General features: G+C 38.9%; 1 protein-coding gene across 1 annotated transcript in view; it reads right to left on the bottom strand.

The window, feature by feature from the left end:
• Nucleotides 1–346: 346 nt before the first annotated feature.
• The window catches only part of RNF115 (ring finger protein 115), a 109,344-nt gene continuing 85,730 nt past the window's right edge, over nt 347–23,960 (bottom strand). The window contains exons 5-9 of the mRNA XM_063103692.1: nt 11,342–11,413; nt 10,093–10,165; nt 9,052–9,145; nt 6,710–6,825; nt 347–5,730 (exon numbers count right to left, since the gene is read on the bottom strand). Of these exons, the coding sequence (XP_062959762.1) occupies nt 5,599–5,730; nt 6,710–6,825; nt 9,052–9,145; nt 10,093–10,165; nt 11,342–11,413 (487 nt within the window). The 3' untranslated portion in view covers nt 347–5,598. The remainder of the gene's footprint in view (nt 5,731–6,709; nt 6,826–9,051; nt 9,146–10,092; nt 10,166–11,341; nt 11,414–23,960) is intronic.

Genomic DNA, 23,960 nt, shown 5'->3' on the forward strand with positions numbered 1-23,960 from the left:
TATTTGAGTTCAACTGATTATAATATAGCATCAATGAATGATAAACAACCTTTCCTTAAAGTCATTTATTCTCAATCCTTGGAATAATTAGGTTTTTAACTCCAGTGAATCCCTTTCCCACAGATCACCTAACAAGGCACTCACCCAAGCCAACAGTGCCCCATAACATAGAACTCATGAAAACCCAGAGGCATGTACAATGAATCAGACTGTGAGGCTCCAGCCCTCTTCTGTACCCCTGCTCACTAAAGTGCCCACCATAACCCTTCTTCCTCCAGAGTGAAATGTGCCTATATGTCTGTTTCAGTCCATTTTGTGTTGCTATAACAGAATACCTGAAACTGGGTAATTTATAAAGAAGAGAGGTTTATTTGGCTTATGATTTTGGGACAGCTGCATCTGGCATGGGCCTCAGTCTGTTTCTACTCATGGCGGAAAAGTGGCAGGTAGCTGGCAGGTACAAGCAGATCACATGGCAAGAGGAAGCAAGAGAGAAGAAGCAAGAGAAGGTGCCAGGGTCTTTTTAAGCAACGAGCTCTCGCGGGAACTAATAGAGCGAGAACTCACTCATTAATCCTCCTTCCCCCAGGGAGAGCATTAATCCATTCATGAGGGATCCACCCCCATGACTCAATCAGTTTCCAACACTGCCACATTGGGGATCAAATTTCCACATGAGTTTTGGAGGGGACAATACACCCAAACTCAATCAATGTCTATGAATATATAAATATCTATATATACACAAACATATACATATATGTGAATGTGTGATACAAAGATATAAACAAGGAATTTTTTTTCCTAATAATTATTTAATCAAAGTGAGACTTGCTGGGTGGAAAAAATAAGTTCGTCCCCCAAACTTTTCCTTCTAACTTGAGAACCAATTATTGAACCAGAGCATGGCTCAGAGAAAACATCTAAGAAGCACTTGCCCAATCATTATTCAGCAAAGCCTGACAAATAAAATTAACAATGACCTAAGGAAGCTTTTTAATTAATAGTCATTTCTACATCCTCTGCCTACAGTAATTACTTTTTCTAATAAATTAAAACATTATTGTAAGGAAAGAGTCAAAGAGCTATAGCAACAGGGCCAAAATATCACTCTAGATTCTCCAGGTTTCTCAACTCTTCAGAGAAGTGGCAGTAGAAATTTTAAAGGAAAATTAATATTTAATACTAGTATTATTCCTTCTTCCTTCTCTTAAGTCATTAGCTCTAAGACTTTAAAGATTTGGAGGTATCAGTTAAACATCCACCTCTCTGCCCTTCCCACCTGACTCCCCAGTTCTATCCAACCAGAACTGACCCAAATGAAGTTGGGTTAGACTAATTTATCTGAAAACTACCCAAGCAGCAATAATCACTGGGAGGACAGCAAGGCACCGCCCTGTATAACCTCTCAACTTCCAAGTCTACCAATCTCTAGGAAATCTCTCCTAATTATGTGCTAACCAAATAATTTTCTACCCTCGTTTCAAATTGTGACAAGAGGAAATAAGTATATATACATATATACATGTGTATACACACACAGATGCACACACTTAAGGGATCTTCAAAAAGTTTGTGGAAATACTTGTATTATCTTTTCATTTTTACACAAACTTTTTGAAGTACCCTCATAAATATATATGTATATATTTATCATAATGGACAAGATAAAGAAAAAAAGATACAGAATAAGAAAATCCAGGGTTAACCCCATGGCTCACTCGGGAGAGTGCGGCGCTGGGACCACCGAGGCTGCAGGTTCGGATCCTATATAGGGATGGCCGCTGCGCTCACTGGCTGAGCACGGTGCGGACGACACCAAGCCAAAGGTTATGATCCCCTTACCGGTCACAAAAAAAAAAAGAAAATCTGTTCAGTTCTGCGTGGAATTCAAAGGGTAGGCCAGTTAATATGAATGTAAAGGCCTCAAGTTCACAATAAGGGCTCACGATCTGAAATTGCAAGTTTTCTCTTCTCTTTGACAATCAGGGAAAGCTGAATAACCTCTCCCTTCACTCTTATAAAGCCTCCAAATTCCTGAGTATGTAAGCCTTCCAGATGTAAAAGAATGAACACCTGAAGTCCAGGTTATGTAGCCTTCCACCTTGGGCACTATATCTAAACTGTATTTGAAACATTTAAGGGCAAGACATTCCTAAAAATAAATTCTCAACCCTAGCCATGTTCTGGTGTTAGGTCAATGAATCTAAAATGTTTCTTTCTAGAATGGGAGGTCTCTCAAAGACTTCCAGGTTAATTTAGATTAAGGAGGAAAAAATAAAAATTATGGGCCAGCCCGTGGCGCACTCGGGAGAGTGTGGTGCTGATAACACCAAGTCAAGGGTTAAGATCCCCTTACCGGTCATCTTTTAAAAATAAATAAATAAATAAATAATAAAAATAAAAATTACACCCAGAGCAAATTGATCCACACCCCATATACATTTCTTCCACTGTTTAACCATAGGACTGAGCCAAGGCAGACATTTCTCATAGAGGCACACTGTTCACTTGGCAAAACTTAAGAGGGATGAGGATCACTCTGTGTGTATCATTTCTACTTTTCCTCCTTGTGACTGTTTATTTTATGTATCAACCTTAATAGGCCACAGGATGCCCAGATATTTGGTCAAACATTATTCTGGGTCTGTCCGTGAGGGTGTTTTGGGATGAGATTAACATTTGAATCAACAGACTGAATGAAGCAAAGTACCCTCCCCAATGTGGGTGGCTCTCATCCATCAATTAAAGATTTGAATGGAATAGGAAGGCTGACCAAAAGACTTGAATGGAATAGGAAGGCTGACCCTCCCTCAAGTAAGGGGAAAATCCTACCTAACTGCTTGAGCTGAGACATCAGTTTTCCCAGCCTTTGGACTAGAATCGATAGGACTTTTTTTTTTTTTTGTGGCAGCTGTCCGGTACAGGGATCCGAACGCTTGACCTTGGTGTTACAAGGTGGTGCTCTAAACATCTGAGCTAACCAGCCAGCCCTGGACTGGAACTGAAACACCATCTCTTCTTGCCTCCTGGCTTTCAGGCTAGAAAATGTATACCACTGGCTCTCCTGCTACTTAGGACTTCAGACTCAGACCGGAACTACACTATTAGCTCTCTCAAGTTTCCAGCCCACTGCAGATCTTGGGCTTCTCAACCTCCATAATTGAGCCAATTCCTTATAATAAATCTCTTTCTATATACATATGTATATCCTATTCTGTTTCTCTGAAAAACCTAACCCTTTAACATAAATTAACCTGGAAGTCTGAGATGCCTCCCATTCTAGGAATAAACACTACAGATTCATTAAGTGGACCAGGTCTGGGAAACAGCAAATAAGCCTCATGTCCTCTATCAGAGCAAAAGTCAAGGAATTTCAGATAACTTAGTCTGATGCTGTTTGCAACACTGTGTATTAAAAAGGCAGATTCCTAAAAAGAAAACAAAACAAAACAAAAAAATAAAAAGGCAGATCCCTATCAAACACTTTTGTTTCTACCCCCTTTTTTAAAAAAAGATGACTGGTAAGGGGGAACTTGACCCTTAACGTGGTGTTGTCAACACCACGCTCTCCCAAGTGAGCTAACCAGCCATCCCTATACAGGGATCCAAACTCATGGCCCTGGTTATCAGCACCACACTCTCCCAAGTGAGCCATGGGCCGGCCCTGTTTCTACCCTTTTTGAAGCTATTCAGATCCCTTCTAGTTCGCCAGGTACTAATTCTCTAGTTGTAAGTAAAAATACAACTAACTGTCCTGGCATCTTCAGACACTAGCTGGCAGACACAAATTTCTAGACTGTCATAATTTTTCTGAGACAGTTGCTATTGTTCTACTTGAAAACTGCAACATGCTCCAGCTTCAACATAGCCTTCCTCCATCTAAGTAGTGGCCAAATATTCACAATATACATCTCTTCTCCCCCGCCCCCCATCAATTCGAAACCAGTGTATATTCTTAGGCTACATTCCATAGGCTAGCCATAGTAAATAGATCACATTCCCCAAAGAAGCAATTTCTACAGAAGTGTAATATGAGAGGTACATGAGAAAACATCTTCTATTTCCTCTGGGCACAACCTGAGTCACACCTTCTGTCCACAACTTTTAGAAGCAGGCTGTTAGTTCAGCAGGCCACTCTCCCACTTTTTCTCTTTCCTCCCAGACTCCTTCATCCTCTACCAAAGCACAGACAAAAGATATCTCTAACATTCTTCCCTTACCCCCAAATCAGTGTATGATAATCAACAAAAACTGAGGAAAGATTCCTAGCCAAGAAAGAGATTCACAAGAGTGGCATTCTTGTTCTGATCATTCCAAACTATGAAACACTGATGTCACCCTACAAATGATGCCCCCTGTGCATCATTATTGCCTTTTTTTATATACCAGTGGCTGTTATATGTCCCCATCATTTCCTTTTGAGACTTTGAAATTCCGACAACATTTTTTACCTTCTTCATTTATTAAACTTTAAACACTTAAATGCTCCAAAGAGCACATGCATGGGACACTGTTAGGCTGAAAACATAAGGCCAAACTCTCCCACGTAAAGAAGTTTGGGGCATGATCACATTAGTCAGTTTGACTCTGAGCATAGTTAGAACCAGCAGAACAGGAAAATTTCAGAGATGAAAAATAGGCCTAAAAAAATTAAAATGAGATGATATGAAATCCCAATTCCTAAAGACCAGTGAATTACTAAAAACAGTGAATTGGCTTTAGAGGCAGTAATGAAATAATCCTATTTCTTTGAGGGAAATTATTTTAAGATCCCTAGAACAAAAGACAGTAAACAATGAAATGGGGATCATTAAAAAATTTCAGAACCAAAGATTTCAAACATCTGTTTTTCTGTGTCTGTATGCTGCCAAACTCATTCCCAATAAAGAACCAGAATCAGATTCTTACTAACATAAGACTCCTAAGCATGTCATGTTGGTTTCTGGAGAAACAGCATCTCCTGAAGCAGTTTTCAAAAATTAAAATGAGAAAACCAAAGTGTACAATGATAAGCTACTTTTTCCTTCCCACTATAAATTTTTTTTGATTTGCTCTCTGAGGATCAAGATAAAACAAAATCATTAGTCTCAGATTCCTGAATTAATCTGATCTCACCTCAAGGCTAATGTGGTCAAGAGTAGATGCTTTTGTACAATTAGGACAATAGGACTTCGTATCAGCAGGACTCTAGGGTTCTGGTTCCACTGTATTTACTGTAAAATACACTAATGGTGGGGTAGAGTTTAGAGAAGGAGGTGGAAACATCCATTACAAGGCAACAGGACAGATAGCAGGGCCCTAGGTAAACTTTAAGAAACTGATTCTCCTCAGGTGGGGGGAAACCCACATAATTAAGTCTTACATGTTAAAATTATCACTCTCAATTCAGGAATAAGAGACATTTGGTTGCAGATATAATTCCACCTATAGATACTAACTTTAAATTTAGAGAAGAAAAACACTCATTGCATTAATATTATGGGTTGGGGTTTCTTTTGTGATTCCTAAATCCAGCTACTATTTTTTTGTTCTGATACAATTTACAGCTATGGTAAGAAGACTACCACAGCCCTGGTTCAGGTGCGGTCTTTAGCTTCAGAAAGTCCATCGGTCATGTAGCTGGCTGTCACTGCTAAATCTGTTGCTTGCAGAGGCCTCAGAGCTTTGGGTTTGCCGAGTAGAGTCCTCACCATTTAAGCTCTTCCTACATACAGGACATGTGTCATGCTGAAACAGAAAGATATCAGTCCATGTGAACAGCCTGACCTGAAAAACTGGGAGTACTGAACACTTAAGGAACCCTGAGAGGTGGCACATCAAAAGTTATGACTTGGCAACTAGAAAAAAACAGAAAGGGCAGACATCTTCACACAGTACACATTGGGCTACAAGGTTTGGCACCAGCATATTCTCCAAATAAACTTTAAGCAGAACTGACAGAATTCTTTTTTTTTTTTTTTAAAGATGACTAGTAAGGGGATCTTAACCCTTGACTTGGTGTTGTCACACCACGCTCTCCCAAGTGAACAACCAGCCATCCCTATATAGGGATCCGAACCCATGGCCTTGGTGTTATCAGCATCACACACTCCCAAGTGAGCCACGGGCCGGCCCTAGAACTGACAGAATTCTAGGCCAGCAACTTAATAGTAGCTAACAGTAGCTCATACTACTGTTAAGTAGCTAATAATAGCTAGCTTAACAGTAGCAAACAGAACTAACCAGAAACAGTGACCTGAGATATGACAGGAGGGTAAATGCCTACCACTCTCCATATGGTTTAGATTAGGGGTCAGTAAACTTTTTCTTTAAAGGGACAGGGAGTAAATATTTTAGGCTTTGTGGGCTATACCACCTCTGTTACAACTACTCAACCCTGCCGACGTAGAACAAGAGAAGCCATAATTTGTAAACAAATGAGCATACCTGTGTTCCAATAAAACTTTTCTTATAAAAACAGGTGGCAGGCCACAGTGGCCTATGGGCTACAGTTTGACAAACTCTTTTCAGAAAAGTTCTGAACAGATAATAATTTTACAAAACAGTAATGGCAGTACTAGGAGTTAGCCATGGATTTCTAAAACTAACATCCAATCTACTTGGCTCTCCATGAACTGTTAATTACATCTGTACTCTGAACCATCCCCTCCAAAAAGATGGTACTGGCACAGATACCTCATCATAAATGACAGCTGGCCGTACTCACCAGTTCTAACCATGGCACAATACAACTGCTGTGAAAGAAGTGATTGCAGGGTAACTGCCGGACTTCCTCTTCAACTGTGTAATCTTCTTTGCAAACTGGACACTCTAAACCTATATCTGTTGGAGGAGGAAATGACTTTTAAAGTAAACAAAAGCAAAAAGAAGGAAGAAAAAACTAACCCAATGTCTCTAACAATCCAAGGGATGCATAAAGAAAAGATATAAGACACAAAAGATGCATTCAAGTGAGAGGTAGATGAAAAGTATGAATTATATTTCAAAATGGGGGTAAGGGTGGTAGTAGACAGGGACACAAAAAAGGAGAAATGATAAATGGAGCCTATTCCAATAAGGCCTAGATAGGAACTAAGGCCTACTTTTCAATATGAGTTGAAAGAAATAAACTGGAGCTTAGATTATCTGTTGAGTAAAATAGGGAAAACATCTTCCTGAAATGTGTGACAGCCTTCTGGTGGCCAGTTTTCACTCAGGAAACACTGGCAACCATCTACCACAACCAAGGAACTCATCTCAGCAATCTTAGCAGTTCCCACTCAGTGTCTCAAAAGCCGCTTTTTTTTTTTTTTAAGATGACTGGTAAGGGGATCTTAATGCTTGACTTGGTGTTGTCAGCACCACATTCTCCCAAGTGAGCCACAGGCAGGCCCTTCAAGCCACTTTTACCTGGCTCTTTTCCACATATGTATCCTCTTTCAGCATGGCTGCCCTAAAGTTCTCTGTAGAAGTTGTTAACTAAAAGCTGTACTAGGAGGTCGTGCTATAGAACTGCCAAGTCCAAGTGTAGCTTGGGCCTCCAAGTCAAGTGACAAAAAGTCCTCCTGAGAGGAAATGGTGACAAACTACATTGGGAGTTCCAAGCAGCAAGTTCTGAGTTTCCTAAATGTGGCTAACAATACCAGCTAGTTTACATCCCTAACGGCTGGGATATACTCCATGCCCCAACAGCAGTCAAGGCATTTGGAGCAGAGCAATCACTTAACAGATTCACTCCTTCTTCTTCATTCCCACCACTACTGCCCTAATTCTAACTTTTACTTCTCCTGCCTAGTCTACTGCAATAGTCTCCCAGTATCACTCAACTGAGGACTTTAAATCTACAAATATATCCTATATTCTATATTCCCAGTTCATCTTCACTTGGACTCTCAACTGGCATATCAAAATAACAAATTAAAAATTAAAAACATCACATCATCTCCTTACCCAAACCGGGGACCCACTCAATATTCCCCCATCCCTAATGATGGCAGCACTGCCTTTTATAGTTCAAAGTGGCAAAAATCTTATAATCATCTTTGACCCTTTCCCTTCCTTCATCTCATTATGCAGTCAACGATGAAAGCCTTTCTTCAAAACGATCTTCTGAATCTGTCCTTTCCTTTCTGCTAGCATCACCCCCAACACCTGAACCCCACCCTGGACTGCCACAATAGCCTCTTAAATCGCTCATCCTGCTCTCACCCCTTTCCAATCTATTTTACACATTACCTCCAGACCAATCTTCCTTAAAGACCACTTAAGGAAGTGGTCCCTCATTTCTTCACTTGGGGACCTATGAAATTTACCTACTACCTAAAACAACCAGCCCAAACTTCTCTTGGAGTTTCAAGGTCCTATATAACAAGGCCCCACTCTTCCTATCCAGTCATACCTCCCACTGCTCCCCAAGTCAGATTCTATTTCAGTTCTAATAAGGTCACTCTCCTTATACCTGAACTCCATGTCCATGCTAACATTCTTATATTGGTTCATACTTTCCCTTAAACAGAATGACCTAAGATGGTTTACTTTGTCTTTAAAATCTTCTCTGACTCTAAACCTGAATTTGTGGGGAAAGAAATTCCCAATCCAAACTAATGTCCCTTTATCACTAAATTCCTTCAGTGCTCATAAATAAAATATCTATGTCTAATATACCTAACTGCACCTGACACAAAGCAGATGTGAAACAAATTTCCAGTCTCTCACTTTTTCTCTTCCCCTTTCTCCAAAGTCTATATCATCTTCCTAACACTATTGTTAACACTGTCTTTTAATCATTTGGTGAGTTTTGCTTACACTAGTAAGTTCTTCAACTTATTAGAATCAAGTCATATATATCTTTGTACTGCTTTATTTTCAATGGCACCTAGAAAACAGGACATGGTAATTGCTCAGGAAGTAACTGTTGACTAACCTAGTGAAGCAGCAGGCACCTTCCATATCTGGCACACCCAGGTAGGAATTTTAGGGGGCTACAGCTTCAACTGAAGATCCTTAGAATAGAAGGGGATTTTGAACAGAGATCAGAAGATGACAGAATAAGTATGAAAATGAACCTACCAACTTGTTCCTGAGTTACTGTCACTGTTGGAAGTGATGTAATCTTTTCCTTGTCAGCTGGGGGAGGCCCTGTGTTTTCCAGTTGTCCTAAAAGCTACAAAAAAAGAAAAAGAAAAAGAAAAAGAAGAAGTGGTAGACATCTCAATATTCCTGGAGAGGGAGCTGCTCCAGCTGAGAACAAACAGTGCAGATATTAGAAATGTTAGTTCCTCTTACTTCCGCAAGACTCTGAGAGGCTTGGGTTTCCCCTTTCCTCTTGCTGAAACACTCATAATTGTTTTACAATTTCAGAGTGACATACGTAGAAGCCTACAGACATACCCATGATTGCAAGGCCCACCTTTGGGCATAAAGCAACTTCAGGGGCAGCAAAAGGACTACAATGTCATGAGTAAAAACTACAGTTCAATAAAAGTAATACTTAACCAGTCTAAAAAAACTTCATTCCACAGGAAGGAAGAAAAGGGTGGGAGTATGGAAAGTAGCATAAGGTAAGCCAAGAAATAGGCAAATTACTACCTACAAGAAGACTTGGATATAAATGACATGCTTTCTATTCTCCAATCCACAAGGGAAATGAAAAACCAATCAAATTAAAATGAACATAAACACGTGGAAGCAATTATACATGGCATGGGAATACCTTTTTCTCTGCTTCCTTCCCCTACTTTGCTCCATCTAGCAGAAATCCCTGCTTGAACATGTGAGGAGACCCTCCTTTTTTGTGAAGTACTTGTTAATAGGATCCTCATAGGACTGAACAAGAGGCCAAAGATAAAATACACTGTTTGTTGTAGGAAAAGACTTTTCTTCCTATGGAGGTGAAACTATCTTCTAGAAAGCCCCTTGGACCTAGGAGGTACATGGATGCTGAGCTAACCCCGTAAACCATTTATCCCTTTAGTAAAATGGAAACCCAAAAGTTCAAAATATTAGAGAAAGCAGAGTGACTGCCATTTCAGAAAGTAGCAGAAGGAAAGCAGGAAGCCTGTGGAACCATGAGACACACTGAACAGACACCCTGAAAAGGCAGCTCCTCACCTGGGTTACAATGGCATCAAGCCCTGTCTGACCCCAGGCATAGTCCCCAGGGTTGGAGTGCAGCATCCCGCTCCTATACATAAGATGAGACAGACAGCATTAGATGGTGTGACCAGGCCTTACACCACAGAAAAAACTGGCAGAGGGATCCTGTTCTCTCTCTGAGCTAGAAAGTCACTAGTGCTCTAGAATCAAGAGGCAAAGAATTTCTCTGTATTTCCAAGGTCAAACAGATTATCCAGAGATAGTCTCTTATTCTCTAGGGATTTTACTTAATTGGAACACAGAATGTGAAGCTACCTAAAGTACCACATGACAAGCCAGAACAAAAAAAGTGACTCATTGCCTGTTAAGAAAAGTTTGTCTTTCCTGTGTCCACTTACATTAAAAATAGATGGAGCTGCTTTTTAAGGAGAGTTTTCCCTTCATTACTGGCCAAAATCTACAGCAGACTTCCCTCATTTTTAAGAGGCTGCCATGGACCTGGACAAGGAGGAGCTTTCAAGCAGGGAAGCAGCCATAACAGTCTCTCTGAATTACATCTGAGAGCAACTACAAAAAGGACTTGGCAGCACCTCTTTTTTGGAGTTGCTGCTACACTACCCTGGATAACAGAGGTCGACTCTTTGGATGAAACATGTTTAAATGAACTACAGGCTGGAAAATAGGGTAATTGTATGGAAGGACTGAGGTCCCTCTGAGCAAAGAAGGCTTCTGGGGGCAGAGCTAGAAATGGCTAGAAACAATTGTCCAGAAAAGAAGAAATTCCATCTTTAACCGTCCCATACATAGGTGTCACTCTGATGCTGAATTATAGCCTTTTGTTTCTTCTAACAAACACTCTTACTTTAGAAAAAGAAAGCTAAGCATTATGTTTTCAATTTCAGAAATTCTTGAGTAATAAAATTTCCCATATGGTCTAGAGGGGAAACCCACAGATCAGATACCAAGCCTGGTAGGGACCATCTCATTCAACACAACCCTCAGACCAGAATATAAAAGGCCTCAAACTTATCCAGCAACCAAACACCCTGGGGGACCAGGATGGCCTTCCTGAGCCTGAACAATAAAAAATAACTTCTGATTAAGTTTAGGCTCAGCAGATAACGGCAGTCTAACAGGCTGTTTCAGTCACATCTACATACTCACCTATGCAGCTCTTTTTCTTTCTCTCCATAGCACAGAAATTATAGCACCTAAAATGATGCTACTCCAGCAGAGTAGGGATAGAGAGCAGTTAGTTACTTACCAGGAAAAAGGGTGTGGGGGTCCAGGAATTGCAGGATTTGCAAAGAATCCTGCAAGGATCTGTTGTATTATTCTGTGAGAGGAGAAAAAATTAAATAAGACAACAGACGAATGGAAGTACTACACAGATATCCATGGCTGACTAATCACCAACTATTTCCTTAAACCGTAATAGCTTTTCACTGACTATAAGACAAGAGATAGCACTAGAAATCAGTCTGCTGCCTGGCAGTGTGCTATTCTGCTATTATGGCTGTCTTCCTGAGCTCTGTTATCTTATAGATTAACAGATTTTTGTGAATTAGGCTAGAAAGGGATCTGATGGTATGGTGCAGTTTTCAAACTATGTTCCTTGGATCTTTGGCACCAATACAAGAGGGATTGAAAGAGATGCTAAATCAGTGGGATTCTGGGCCCTCCTCCCTTTACCAAAGATAGTTACACTTTTATGTGTTTTACACAATCAATTTCTTTATATCTCTTATAGAAACCTTTTTTTTAAAGGTTAAGAATAATTCAATTTTAAGGGCATCTCAGAAGGTCATAACAAAAACACACACATGCTTGGCATTTGTCATTCTGAACACTTAAGATGACTTATGCACCCAGTTCTTTATCCTGAGATGGTCTTTGTTACCCAAAGAGATACTGGGATAATGTCTCAGCAAAAGGAAAATCCCGAAGGAATTATTCCCCCAGATCTCCTGTATTCTGAATAAGCACTTTTACCCTGCTGGTTCCTACTTTATTAAGCTAATCCATATAACAATAGCAGGAGCCAATATTAGACTTTCCCTACTACTAAAGTTCAATAATAAATAACTACACTATTCCCTTTGTTTTTGTTTGGTTTTTTTTGTGTGTGTGTAATATTTTTCCACTATTTATTTTTGAATTGACAAACAAAAACTGTATATTTTTATGGCATACAACATGTTTAGAAAAATGTATATACTGTGAAATGGCTAAATCAAGCTAGTTAACATACGCATTACCTCACATACTTACTATCATTCTTTCATGGTAAGAACACTTAAAATCTACTCGTACCAATTTTCAAGTATACAATACACTGTTATTAAATACAGTCACTATGTTGTATAATAAATCTCTTGAACTTATTCCTAACTGAAATTTTGTACCCTTTGACCAATATCTCCCCAAGCCACACCTTGACCCTAGTCCCTAGTAACCACCATTCTACTCTCTGTTTCAATAGTTCAAGTTTTTGAATCCTTTGTGTTTGTATTAAAATATGTCCAAAAACTATTTGATAATCCTCCCTTCAGTGTGGGCTGGACTTAGAGACTTACTTTCTAACAACAGAATATGGCAGAAGTGATAACTGTGATTTCTGAAACAATGTTAAAAGGTACTGTGTCTTCTTCCTTGTATTTCTCTTGGATCATTTGCTCTGAGAGTGAATATTAAGCAGTTCTATGGAAAGGTCCATGTGATGTGGAAATTCTCTTCACCTGCTTTTGCCCTGCTGTCTCTCCACAAGGACCAGCTCAGAGTCAGGGAGAAAGAAGGTAACCTGGAAAAACCCCAGCTATTTCCACTGCTGGCACAAATGCCAGCAATTCCTGCCATAAGAGTCCTCCAGACCTCTCAGGCCCCAAACCCAGTTTGGAGAGTAGCTGGGAATTTATGCAGCTACACAGCCTCATTGTAGAAGCCCAAGGAGAGCAACCCTCAGCCTCCTGACCTAAGTGGCTATGGCACAGCGCCATCTTGAAACTGAACCCACTGGTAGAGTGTCCTGCCCTTGAGATCGGTGAAAATTGACTCCCTCTATCTTGAGGCCCCACCTTCATTCCACCACATTCATATGAGCACTGGCAGGATCATGACTTTGGCTGCCTGGAGCCTAGGCCAAACAGATTAACTGAGACCCCAGTGTCTGAACTCATGTGACACCCTTTCCCCTTCCAGAGAACAGGCAGACCTGCTCAGCAGGGAAGCCACTAATAAGTGGTGCTCCAACATGTTTGTGTGCACCCGCTCTGCACAACCTACTGGCCCACTGAGCCCATAGGTGCCCATGCTGGCCCAAAAGCCAGTCTAGCAGTAACTCCGCCTTCCCCTGCAGCCCTCCACTGAGCTGCTGGGCCGGCCCTGTTGCACCCTTGCAGGCTTGCACCAGGGTCAACATCTGAACCAGCAGCCCTCTAAAAAGCTTCCAGGCCCTGCCACACCAGTGTACACCTGTTCCCTGATCAACAGCAATCAGACATCTGCTTTGCCTCCCCATAGAAGGTCTATACAGAGCTACCACACCTCTGTAGGCTTGTTCTGTGTTCAACAGCTGATCTGGTGGCCTTCCACAGAGGTGCTAGGCCCTGCTGCACTAGTGTACACTTGGCTCCCCGACCGACAGCAATTGAACAGTGGATTTGCCTTTCCCTGATAGGCTTATACAAAGCTGCCAGGCCTGGCTTTACCCTTGCAGGCTTGCTCCAGGCTCAATAGCTGATCCAGTAGCCCTCCATGGAGCTACCAGGCCATGCTGCACCTGTGCATGCCTGCTCCCTGCTTGACAGAGGATCAGGTGGTAGCTTCACCTCCTCTGGCAGGCCTCCACAGAGCTACCTGGAACTGCTGCACCTGTGCATGCCAGCTCCTGGTCAGGAAGGGGCATCCACTCCTCTGACAGGCCTCTGCAGAGATGCTTGACCCTCTCCCCTCCCCCACACCCAGGCGCACCTGTCTCCAGCCTTTCAGCCCAAAAGCTGGTCAGGTAGCACATGATCTCCAGGGAGAAACAACCTCAAAGCTGCATGCCCACACTTGGCCTGATAACCAGTCAGGCAGTGACTCTACAGCTCAGAATGACTACCAAACAGCCAATCTGAATGAGAAACTTAACAAAGAGTTAGATACAAAAAAGAACCAAACAGAAATCTTGGAGCTGAAGAATTCAATGAATGAAATAAAAAATACAGTTGAGAGCTTCAACAGCAGACTAGATCAAGCAGAAGAGAGAATCTGTGAACTTGGAAACAGATCTTTTGAAACTGCTCAATCAGAGGGAGAGAAAAAAAGTAACAATAAGAAAGAATGAAGAAAGCCTACAAGACATATGGGACACCATTAAGCAAACAAATGTCTGAACAGTAAGTATTCCAGAGGGAGAAAAGATGGAGAAACACTATTTAATGAAATAATAGCTGAAAACTTCACAAGTATTTGGAGAGATATAGACATTCCAATTCAGGAAGCTCAAAGGTCCCCAAATAGACTCACAAAAAGATACTCTCTGAGGCACATCATAATCAAACTGTCAAAAGTCAAAAACAAAGAGAATTCTAACTGCAAGAGAAAAGAGCCAGGTCACACATAAAGGAATCCCCATTAGACTATCAGCAGATTCTCAACAGAAACCTTGCAGTCCAGGAGAGAATGGGATGATATACTCTTAAGTGCTGAAAGAAAAAAACTGTCAGTCAAGAATACTTTATCCAGTAAAGCTATCATTTAGAAACAAGGGAGAAATAAAGACCTTTCCAGACAAGCAAAAACTGAGGGAATTCATCACTACTAGACCAGCCATGCAAGAAATGCTTAAGGGAATGCTACAACTGGAAATGAAAAGACAATAATTACCATCATGAAAACATGAAAAAGTACAAAACTCACCTGTAGAGGTAAATTCATAATTCAAACTCAGGACAACCCAGTGAGGTAATGGTGCTAAATTAATAAATCCTTCCAATCCTCTAATATGAAGGTTTAAAGTCAAAATGGTGAAAAAACAACACAGCTATAATTAGTGGCTAAGGAAGACACAATGGATACAAACATAATTACAGCAATAAAAATATATTTGTGGGGTAAGGAGAAGTCTAGACTATTTTCATATGACGAAAGATAAGCTGCTATCAGCTTAAAATAGTCTGTTATAATTACAAGACTCTTATGTTAGCCCCAAAGTAACCATAAAAAAAGAAATGAGAAAGAGAAAGAAAACTAAAGCTTAGCAACACAGAAAACCACCAGTCCACAGAAGTAAAAAACAATAAAGAAAAGATCCAAGGGTCTACAAAACAGCCAGAAAACAATTAACAAAATAACTTCTTACATATTAGTAATAACCTTGAATATAAAATGATTAAGCTCTCCAATTAAAAAAATATATAGTGTCTGAACAGATTAAAAAAGCAAGACCCAACAATATATTGCCTACAAGAGACTCACCTAACAAAGACAAACACAGACTGAAAATGAAGGGCTAGAAAAAGATATTTCATGCAAATGAAAACCAAAAGCAAGTGGGAACAGCCACACTTATATCAGATAAGATAGAATTTAAATCAAAAACTGTAAAAAGAGACAAAGAAGGTCATTATATAATGATACAGGAAAAGAATTCAACACAAGGATATAACAATTGTTAATACATATGCACAACACCAAGCACCCTGATACATAAAGCAAACATTATTGGACATAAGAGGAGAGATGAATTGCAATTCAATAATAGTAGGGGACTTTAACACACCACCTTCAACAATAGAGACCATCTAGACAGAAAATAAACAAAAAAAATCTGACTAAAACTGTACCATAGACCAAATGGACCTTATAGACATTTACAGAACATTCCATCCAACAGCTGAAAAATACACATTCTACTGCACGTGGAGCATTCTCCAGGAAAGATCATGTATTAGGCCACAAAACAAGTCTACACAAATTTTAAAAGATAGAGATTATATCAAGTATCTTTTCTGACCAAAATGGAATAAAACTAGAAATCAACAGAAAAACTTCAGAAATTTAACAAATACATGGATATTAAACAACATTCTCCTAAATAACCAATGCATCATGAAGAAATGAAAAAGAACATTAAAAAATTCCTTGAGACAAACAAGAATGGAAACACATTATACCAAAACCTTTGGGATATGGCAAAAGCAGTTCTAAGAGGAAAGTTTACAGCAATAAATGTCTCTCTCTATATATATATAAAAAGTTCCTAATAAACAACCAGATGATGCCCCTAAAGAATCTAGAAAAAACAATAACAAACTAAACCAAAAATTGGCAGAAAGAAAGAAAAAATAAAGGTCAGAGCAGAAATAAATTAAATAGAAACTTTAAAAAAAAAAAAGATCAGTGAAATGAAGAATTGGTTTTCTGAAAAGATTAACAAAATTGACAAACCTTTAGCTAGACTAACCAAGAAAAAAAGAGAGAAGACTCAAATAAATAAAATCAAAAGTGAAAGAGGAGACATTACAACTGATACCACAGAAATACAAAAGGATCATAAGAGACTATCATGGACATATATATGAATATATATGCCAACAAACATAACAGAAAAAAAGGATAAATTCCTGAACAAATACAATCTACCAAGATTAAATTATTAATGAATAGAAAATCTAAACATAACAACAAGTAAGGAAATTGAATCAGTGATACAAAGTCTTCCATCAAAGAAAAGCCCAAGACCTGATGGCTTTACTGCTGAATTCTACCAAACGTTTAAAGAAGAACTAATACCAATTATCTTCAGATTATTTCAAAAAGTTGAAGAGGAGTAAATACTTCACAACTCATTTTATGAGGCTGGCAGTACTCTGATTCCAAAACTGTACAAGGACACAACAGAAAAAGAATATTTCAGGCCAATATCCCTGATGAACAAAGATGCAAAAATTCTAAACAAGATACTAGCAATCCAAATCCAACAGCATATTAAAAAGAGCATTCACTATGATCAAGTAGGATTTATCCCAGGGATACAAGTGTGGTTAAATATATGCAAATCAATAAGTGTGACACACCACATTAACAAAAAGACAAAAAACATATCATCATTTCAACTGACGCAGAAAAACCATCTGACTAAATTCAATATTCCTTCATGATAAAAACTCTTAACAAACTAGGTTTGAAGGTATATACCTCAATACAATAAAGGCCATACATGACAAACCCACAGCTAACATCATACTAAATGAGGAAAAGCTGAAAGCTTTTCAGGAAGAAGACAAAGATGCCCACTTTTATCACTTCTATTCAACATAGCACTGGAAGTACTAGCCAGAGAAACTGGACAAGAGAAAGAAATACAAGGTATCTAAATCAGGAAGGAGGAAGTCAAACTGTTCCTGTTTGCAGATGACATGATCTTATGTTCAGAAAATCCTAAAGACTCCTCCAAGGGAAATGCAAATCAAAACCACATTGAGATATCATGTCACTCCAGCTAGACTGGCTATTATCAAAGAAACAGAGAATAGCAAATGCTGGCAAGGATGTGGAGAAAAGGGAACTCTTCTACACTGTTTACAGTTGAGACTGTAAATTAGTACAGCCATTATGGAAAACAGTATGTAGGTTCCTCAAACTACAGATAGAACTACCATACAAACCAGCAATCCCACTACTGGGTGTATACCCAAAGGAATGGAAATCATCATGTCAAAGGAATACCTGCACTCCCATGTTCATCGCAGCTTTATTTGCAATAGCCAAGATATGGAACCAACCTAAATGTCCATCAGAAGACAACTGGATAAGGAAAATGTGGTATATATACACAATGGAATACTACTCAGCCATAAAAAAGAATTTAATTCTGAAATTCTGCCATTCACAGCAACACGGATGAGCTTGGAGAAAATTATATTAAGTGAATTAAGCCAGGCACAGAAAGAGAAATACCGCATGTCCTCACTCATAAGTGGGAGCTAAGAAACAAAGAAAGAAAGAAGACCATAATAAAATGTTGAACTTTCAGAAGGAGAGAACAGACCTATAGTTACTAGAGGTGGAAAAAGGTGGGGGGAGGAAGTAATTGGGTAAGGGACACAAAAAGTAATTATGATTTGTAATAATGAACATGCTAATAATATTGATTTGATCATCACATACTGTACACAAATACTGATAATCAACTCTGTACCCCATAAATATATACAAATAAAAACAATTTTTTAAAAAACCCAACTGTTAGAACTCATAAAAAAATTCAGTAAAGTTGCAGAATACAAAATCAACATAGAAAAGTTCACTCAGTTGGTTAGAACACTGCATAGTAACACCAAGGTCAAGGGTTTGGATACCTGTACTGGTCAGTTGCCAAAACGAAAAACAAAGATGACAAAAGTTCAGTAGCATTTCTACTAGTGAACTATCTGAAAAAGAAATCAAGAAAATAATTTATTTTACAATAACTACAAAAAAATTAGATATCTAGGAATAAACTTAATCAAGGAGGTGAAAGACCTCTATAATAAAAACTATAAAACTATGAAGAAAGAAACTGAAAAGAACAGAAATAAATGGAAAGAGATCCCATGTTCATGGACTGGAAGAATTAATATTCTACCCAAAACTATCTATAAATTTAATGCAATCTCTATTAAAATACCAATGACATTCTTCAATGAAACAGAAAAAATAATCCTAACATTCATATGGAATGAAAATAGATCCCAAATAGCCAAAGGAATCCTGAAAAATATGACTGAAGCTGGAGGCATCATACTATCTGACTTCAAATTATACTACAAAGCTATAGTAACCAAAACTGCATGATATTGGCATAAAAATAGATGTACACCAATGGAATAGAATAGAAAGCCCAGAAATAAATTCATGCACCACAGCCAACTGATCTTAGACAAAAATACACACTGGAGAAAAGAGACTCTCTTCAGTAAATGCTGCTGGGAAAACTGGATATCCACATGCAGAAGAATGAGAATAGATCCCTACCTCTCACCATATACAAAAATCAACTCAAAATGGATTAAAGATTTAAATGTTAAACCCCAAACTATGAACTACAAGAAGAAAACAGGGGGACATGAACCACAACATGGGGCTGGGCAAGGATTTTTTAAATAAGACTTCAAAAGCATAAGCAATAAAGCCAAAAACAGATGAGTGGGATTACATCACACTAAAAAGTTTTCTGCACACCAAAGGAAACTTTTAACTAAGCGAAGAGACAACTTACAGAATGGGAGAAAATACTTGCAAACTATACTTCTGACAAGGGGTTAATATCAAAAATATATAAAGAGCTTCACTTGACAGCCAAAAAAAGAATAACCCAACTGAGAAATGGGCAAAGAATCTTAGCAGACGTTTCACAAAAGAAGACATACAAATGGCCTACAAGCATATGAAAAAATGCTCAACATCACTAATGATCAAGGAAATACAAATCAAAATCATAATGAGATACCACCCCACTCCAATTAGAATGGCTATTATTGGGCCAGCCCTGTGGCTCACTTGGGAGAGTGTGACGCTGGTAGCGCCGAGGCCGCAGGTTCAGATCCTATATAGGGGTGGCCGGTGCGCTCACTGGCTGAGCGTGGTGCAGACCACACCGTGCCGAGGGTTGCGATCCCCTTACCAGTCAAATAAAAAGAATGGCTATTATCAAAAAGACAAAAGAGCACAAGTGTTTTTAAGGATGTGAAGAAAAGGGAACACTTGCATACTGTTGGTGTAAGTGTATAAACTAGTACAGCCATTATGGAAAACAGCATGGAGGTCCCTTAAAAAATTAAAAATATAACTATCATATGATCCAGCTATTAGTCCATTTCTGTTGCTTTTAACAGAACACATGGAACTGAGTACGTTGTAAGAAAACGAAATTTGCTGCTTACAGTTTCAAAGACTAGGAAGTCCAAAGTCCAGGGAACACATCTGGTGAGAGTCTTCTTTGGTGGTATCTTTACAGCAATGCAGGGGTCTCACATGGCAGAAAATGGCAGAGCAAAGAGAAACTCATGTGCTCTCCTTTTAAAGCCGTTGGAACCACACCCCTGACCACCATTTTGTTGTTGTTGTTGTTAGGTTTATAAAGAAATGAACTTCATTTCTTACAGTTTTGGAGGTTGGAAGTCCAAGGCCCTGACCACCATTATTAATCCATTCATTAAGGCATCTAATCACCTACAATCTAATCACCTCTTCAAGGCCTCACCTTTCAATTACCATCATAGGATTTCCCACCCTCAACAGTTACAGTGGGAATTAAGCTTCCAATATATGATCTTTGGGGGACAAACTTCAATCAATTCATAGCACCAGCAGTCCCACTACTGGGTATATACCCAAAGGAAATGAAGTCAGTATGTTGAAGATATATCTGCACTCCCATGTTTATTGTAGCACAATTTACAACAGCCAAGATATGGAATCAACCTACGTTTCCAATAACAGACAAACGGATTTTTAAAATGTGGTACATAGGGGCCAGCCCCATGGCTCACTTGGGAGAGTGCAGCGCTGGTAGCACCGAGGCCGCGGTTTGGATCCTACATAGGGATGGTCGGTGCGCTCACTGGCTGAGCGTGGTGCAGACCACACCATGCCGAGGGTTGCAATCCCGTTACCGGTATAAAAAAAAAAAAAAAAAAAAAGCGGTATATACACACAATGGAATACTATTTGGCCATAGAAAAAGAATGAAATACTGTCATTTGCAGCAACATGGATGGACTAGGAGGTTATTGTGTCAAGTGAAGTAAGCCAGGCACAAAAAGACAAATACCACATGATCTCACTCATATGTGGAATCTAAAAAAAAAATTTAAGTTGATATTACAGAGACAGAGAGCAGAACAGTGATTACCAGAGACTGGGGAGGGAAAGGGAGGGGTTAAGGGGAAACAGGGAGATTGGCCAACGGGTACAAAATTATAATTCAACAGGAGGAATAATTTTTGGTGTTCTACTTCACAGTAGGGTGACTATGATTAACAGCTAAGTTTGGGGGGGGGAAACCAAAAGAGTTAAGTTTTTTATATTACATAATAGGTAGAAGAGCGGTTTTTGAATGTTTTTGCCACAAAGAAATGAAAAATGCATGAGGTGATTAATTACAGTGACTACCCTGACCTAATCATTATACAACATCTGATATTTGTATCAAAATATCAGATTCTATCCTGTATGTACAATTACAATGTGTCAATTTAAATATATACATAAAAGCTAAATGAGGGGGCTGGTGTGGGGAGAAGGAAGGTGGTATATATATTTAATTTTAGCAACTCATAGAAGAGAACAATCAATCCCCAGGGACTCAGGGGCAGCAGGGCGGGGAGTCACATGCTAAGACCAGATAAGAGTCTTCACCTAGTTTCCAGAGCTACACCCTCTCTTGTTTTCCTCCTACTTCCCAGGCTGTTCCTTCTCAGTCTCCTTGGCTTATTCCTCCTTGTCTTCCCAACTTCTAATCATTGAAGGCCCAGGGATCGACTTTGTGAGCTCTACTATCTTCTCTCTCGACTCCTTTGGCAATTTCATCCATCTTTATAAATTTAACACCATATACAGACCATAACGTCCAAATTTTATCTTCAGTCAAAAACCTCTGTCTACTCAAAATCTTCACTTGAGCGCATAATATGCATCTCAAACTTATTATGTCCAAAACTGAATGAATTCTTAAATCTTTTCTCCAAACTTGTTCCTCTCCATGTCAGCTGATGGAGGCTCCATTTTTCTCGTTGCTCAGGCGAAAAACCTTGGTGTGATCTTAAATTTTTCTTTCGATTACACCCCACATCCATCTGTCAACAAATCTCATCATGCCCATTGTCAAGACTATAAGTAGAATCAAACTATTTTTCACTACTCTAACCACTGGCATCTCTAGCTTAGATTAATGTAACAGTCTCCTAAATGGTTTCTCTGCTTCTGCCCTTACCCCTACCCCTTGCAGCCCCCAATTCTATTCTCAGCACAGCAGTTACAGTGATCACTTTAAGACCTAAATTAGACCTAAATTCTCCAGTGGAATAAAAGCCTTCACAATCGCCAACTGGGCTCTATGTGATCTAATACCCACCTCCCCATTCCCATCAACTTCTCCGTGAACTCATCTCCTATAACTCCCCTCACCCACTCTGCTCCACACTGGTCTCTCCTTGTTGGCACATTCCTAGCTCATTCCCTCACTTCCTTTATGTCCATTCAAATTCCTTTTCAATAAGGCCTTTGCTGGCTATACTTTTTGAAACTTCTTCCCTCCCCCACCCCACATTCCATTTCTTCCTTTTTTCCCCCCATAACATTTCCCTGACTTTTTTCCCCATAACACTTACCTACTGCTTAATACCCTATTCTGTTTGTCTTTCTCCATTAGTACTTAAGCTCCACAAGGTAGTCATTTTTGTTTATTTTGTTCACTACTGTATGCCCAACATCCAATATAGCATCTGGCACATACTAACACACAATGTCATAAAATGAATTAAGAGACCCCTAGATGAGCCTCAACTGGATGTACACTGAAAGATATATACAATCTATTAAGATAAAAAAGATTATAAAATATATGTAGTACGACTGATACCATTTCAATTACATAGATGTAGATATCATATATATATGTACGTATTTTAAAAGGTCTTCAAGATTGTGTATCAAGGTGTAACTGTGGCTATTTCTGGGTAATGTTGTCTTTTTAATCCATGGGAAACAAACCGAAAAACTAATAGTTTTAAATGAAGAAAAAAAATTAACCAAAAAAAAGTCAATTCTCAAAATCGGAGCTGTGATCACTGGTCAGAAAACTACAGTCCCAGAACCTAGGGTTAACTTCAGAAGAACATATTCTCTAGGTAGGAAATATTCTTAGAAGTAATATACCCTGCAAAGCAATTCAGAGACAGCTCATTGCTAAAATCAAAAGACAATCCTTTGTATCCCAGGGAGGGAGGCTAAAATGTACCAAAAAACAAATGTTATTTTATTTTTAATTATTTTTTTACAGGTTATTTTTTCAAATTTTTAATATTTTTTTGGCAGCTGGCAGGTTGGTACAGGGGTCAGAACCTTTGACCTTGATGTTATCAGTACCACATTCTTACAACCAATCTAAATAGCCACCCAAAAAAACAAATGTCAAAAGAGTACAGCAAACCAAAATAAAGATGGGTTTAATGTAGTAAGCGCAAATTAATGGGTAGTAATCTCTATTACTTGTATGGAAAGTATGAATGTGCTGGTGTTGATCTAATACAAAGAAAAAGAAATAAAAAATATAAATATTTTACCACACTAAAAAAATTCTTTAAAGTAAAATATGAATAATATCTTAGGCTTTATCACAATCTGAATAATTTCTCCTAAGACCATGCAATTTCCTTTTGTTGATTCTATACACGCCAAACAACCATCTGATTGCTTTTGATTTCTTGATACCTAGGGAATTCAAAGATACTATGCTAACAAGTAGAGAGGCATTTTCCAGTCACAGAAAAAGAATACACCCAAGTGTAAATTAATAAATTGGTCTTCTAGCACAGGTCAGATACATTTAAGTTTACATAACAAGAGCTAGTGTATTCAGTACCTGATTACACCTGTATAAACTATCATTTAAAAGCTGCAGATTAAAGGACAGAACACACACTTTAGACACACTCAATAAATATCTGCAGAATGAATGAATAATGTGAGATTTACCCTTCTTCATGTTAGCAAAAAGGTTTTATGCATGCCAATGAAAAAAGCCAAAGGAAATACATCTCATTTCAGGGGAACTCCTTAGGTTGGTGTGAGGAACACACTAATAATCCCACAAAGGCAAATCTCTGACATCTGATTTTGTAAACACAAAGTACTCT

Source organism: Cynocephalus volans, chromosome 8 (genome assembly GCF_027409185.1).
Source record: "Cynocephalus volans isolate mCynVol1 chromosome 8, mCynVol1.pri, whole genome shotgun sequence".
NCBI classification, from domain to species: Eukaryota; Metazoa; Chordata; class Mammalia; order Dermoptera; family Cynocephalidae; genus Cynocephalus; species Cynocephalus volans.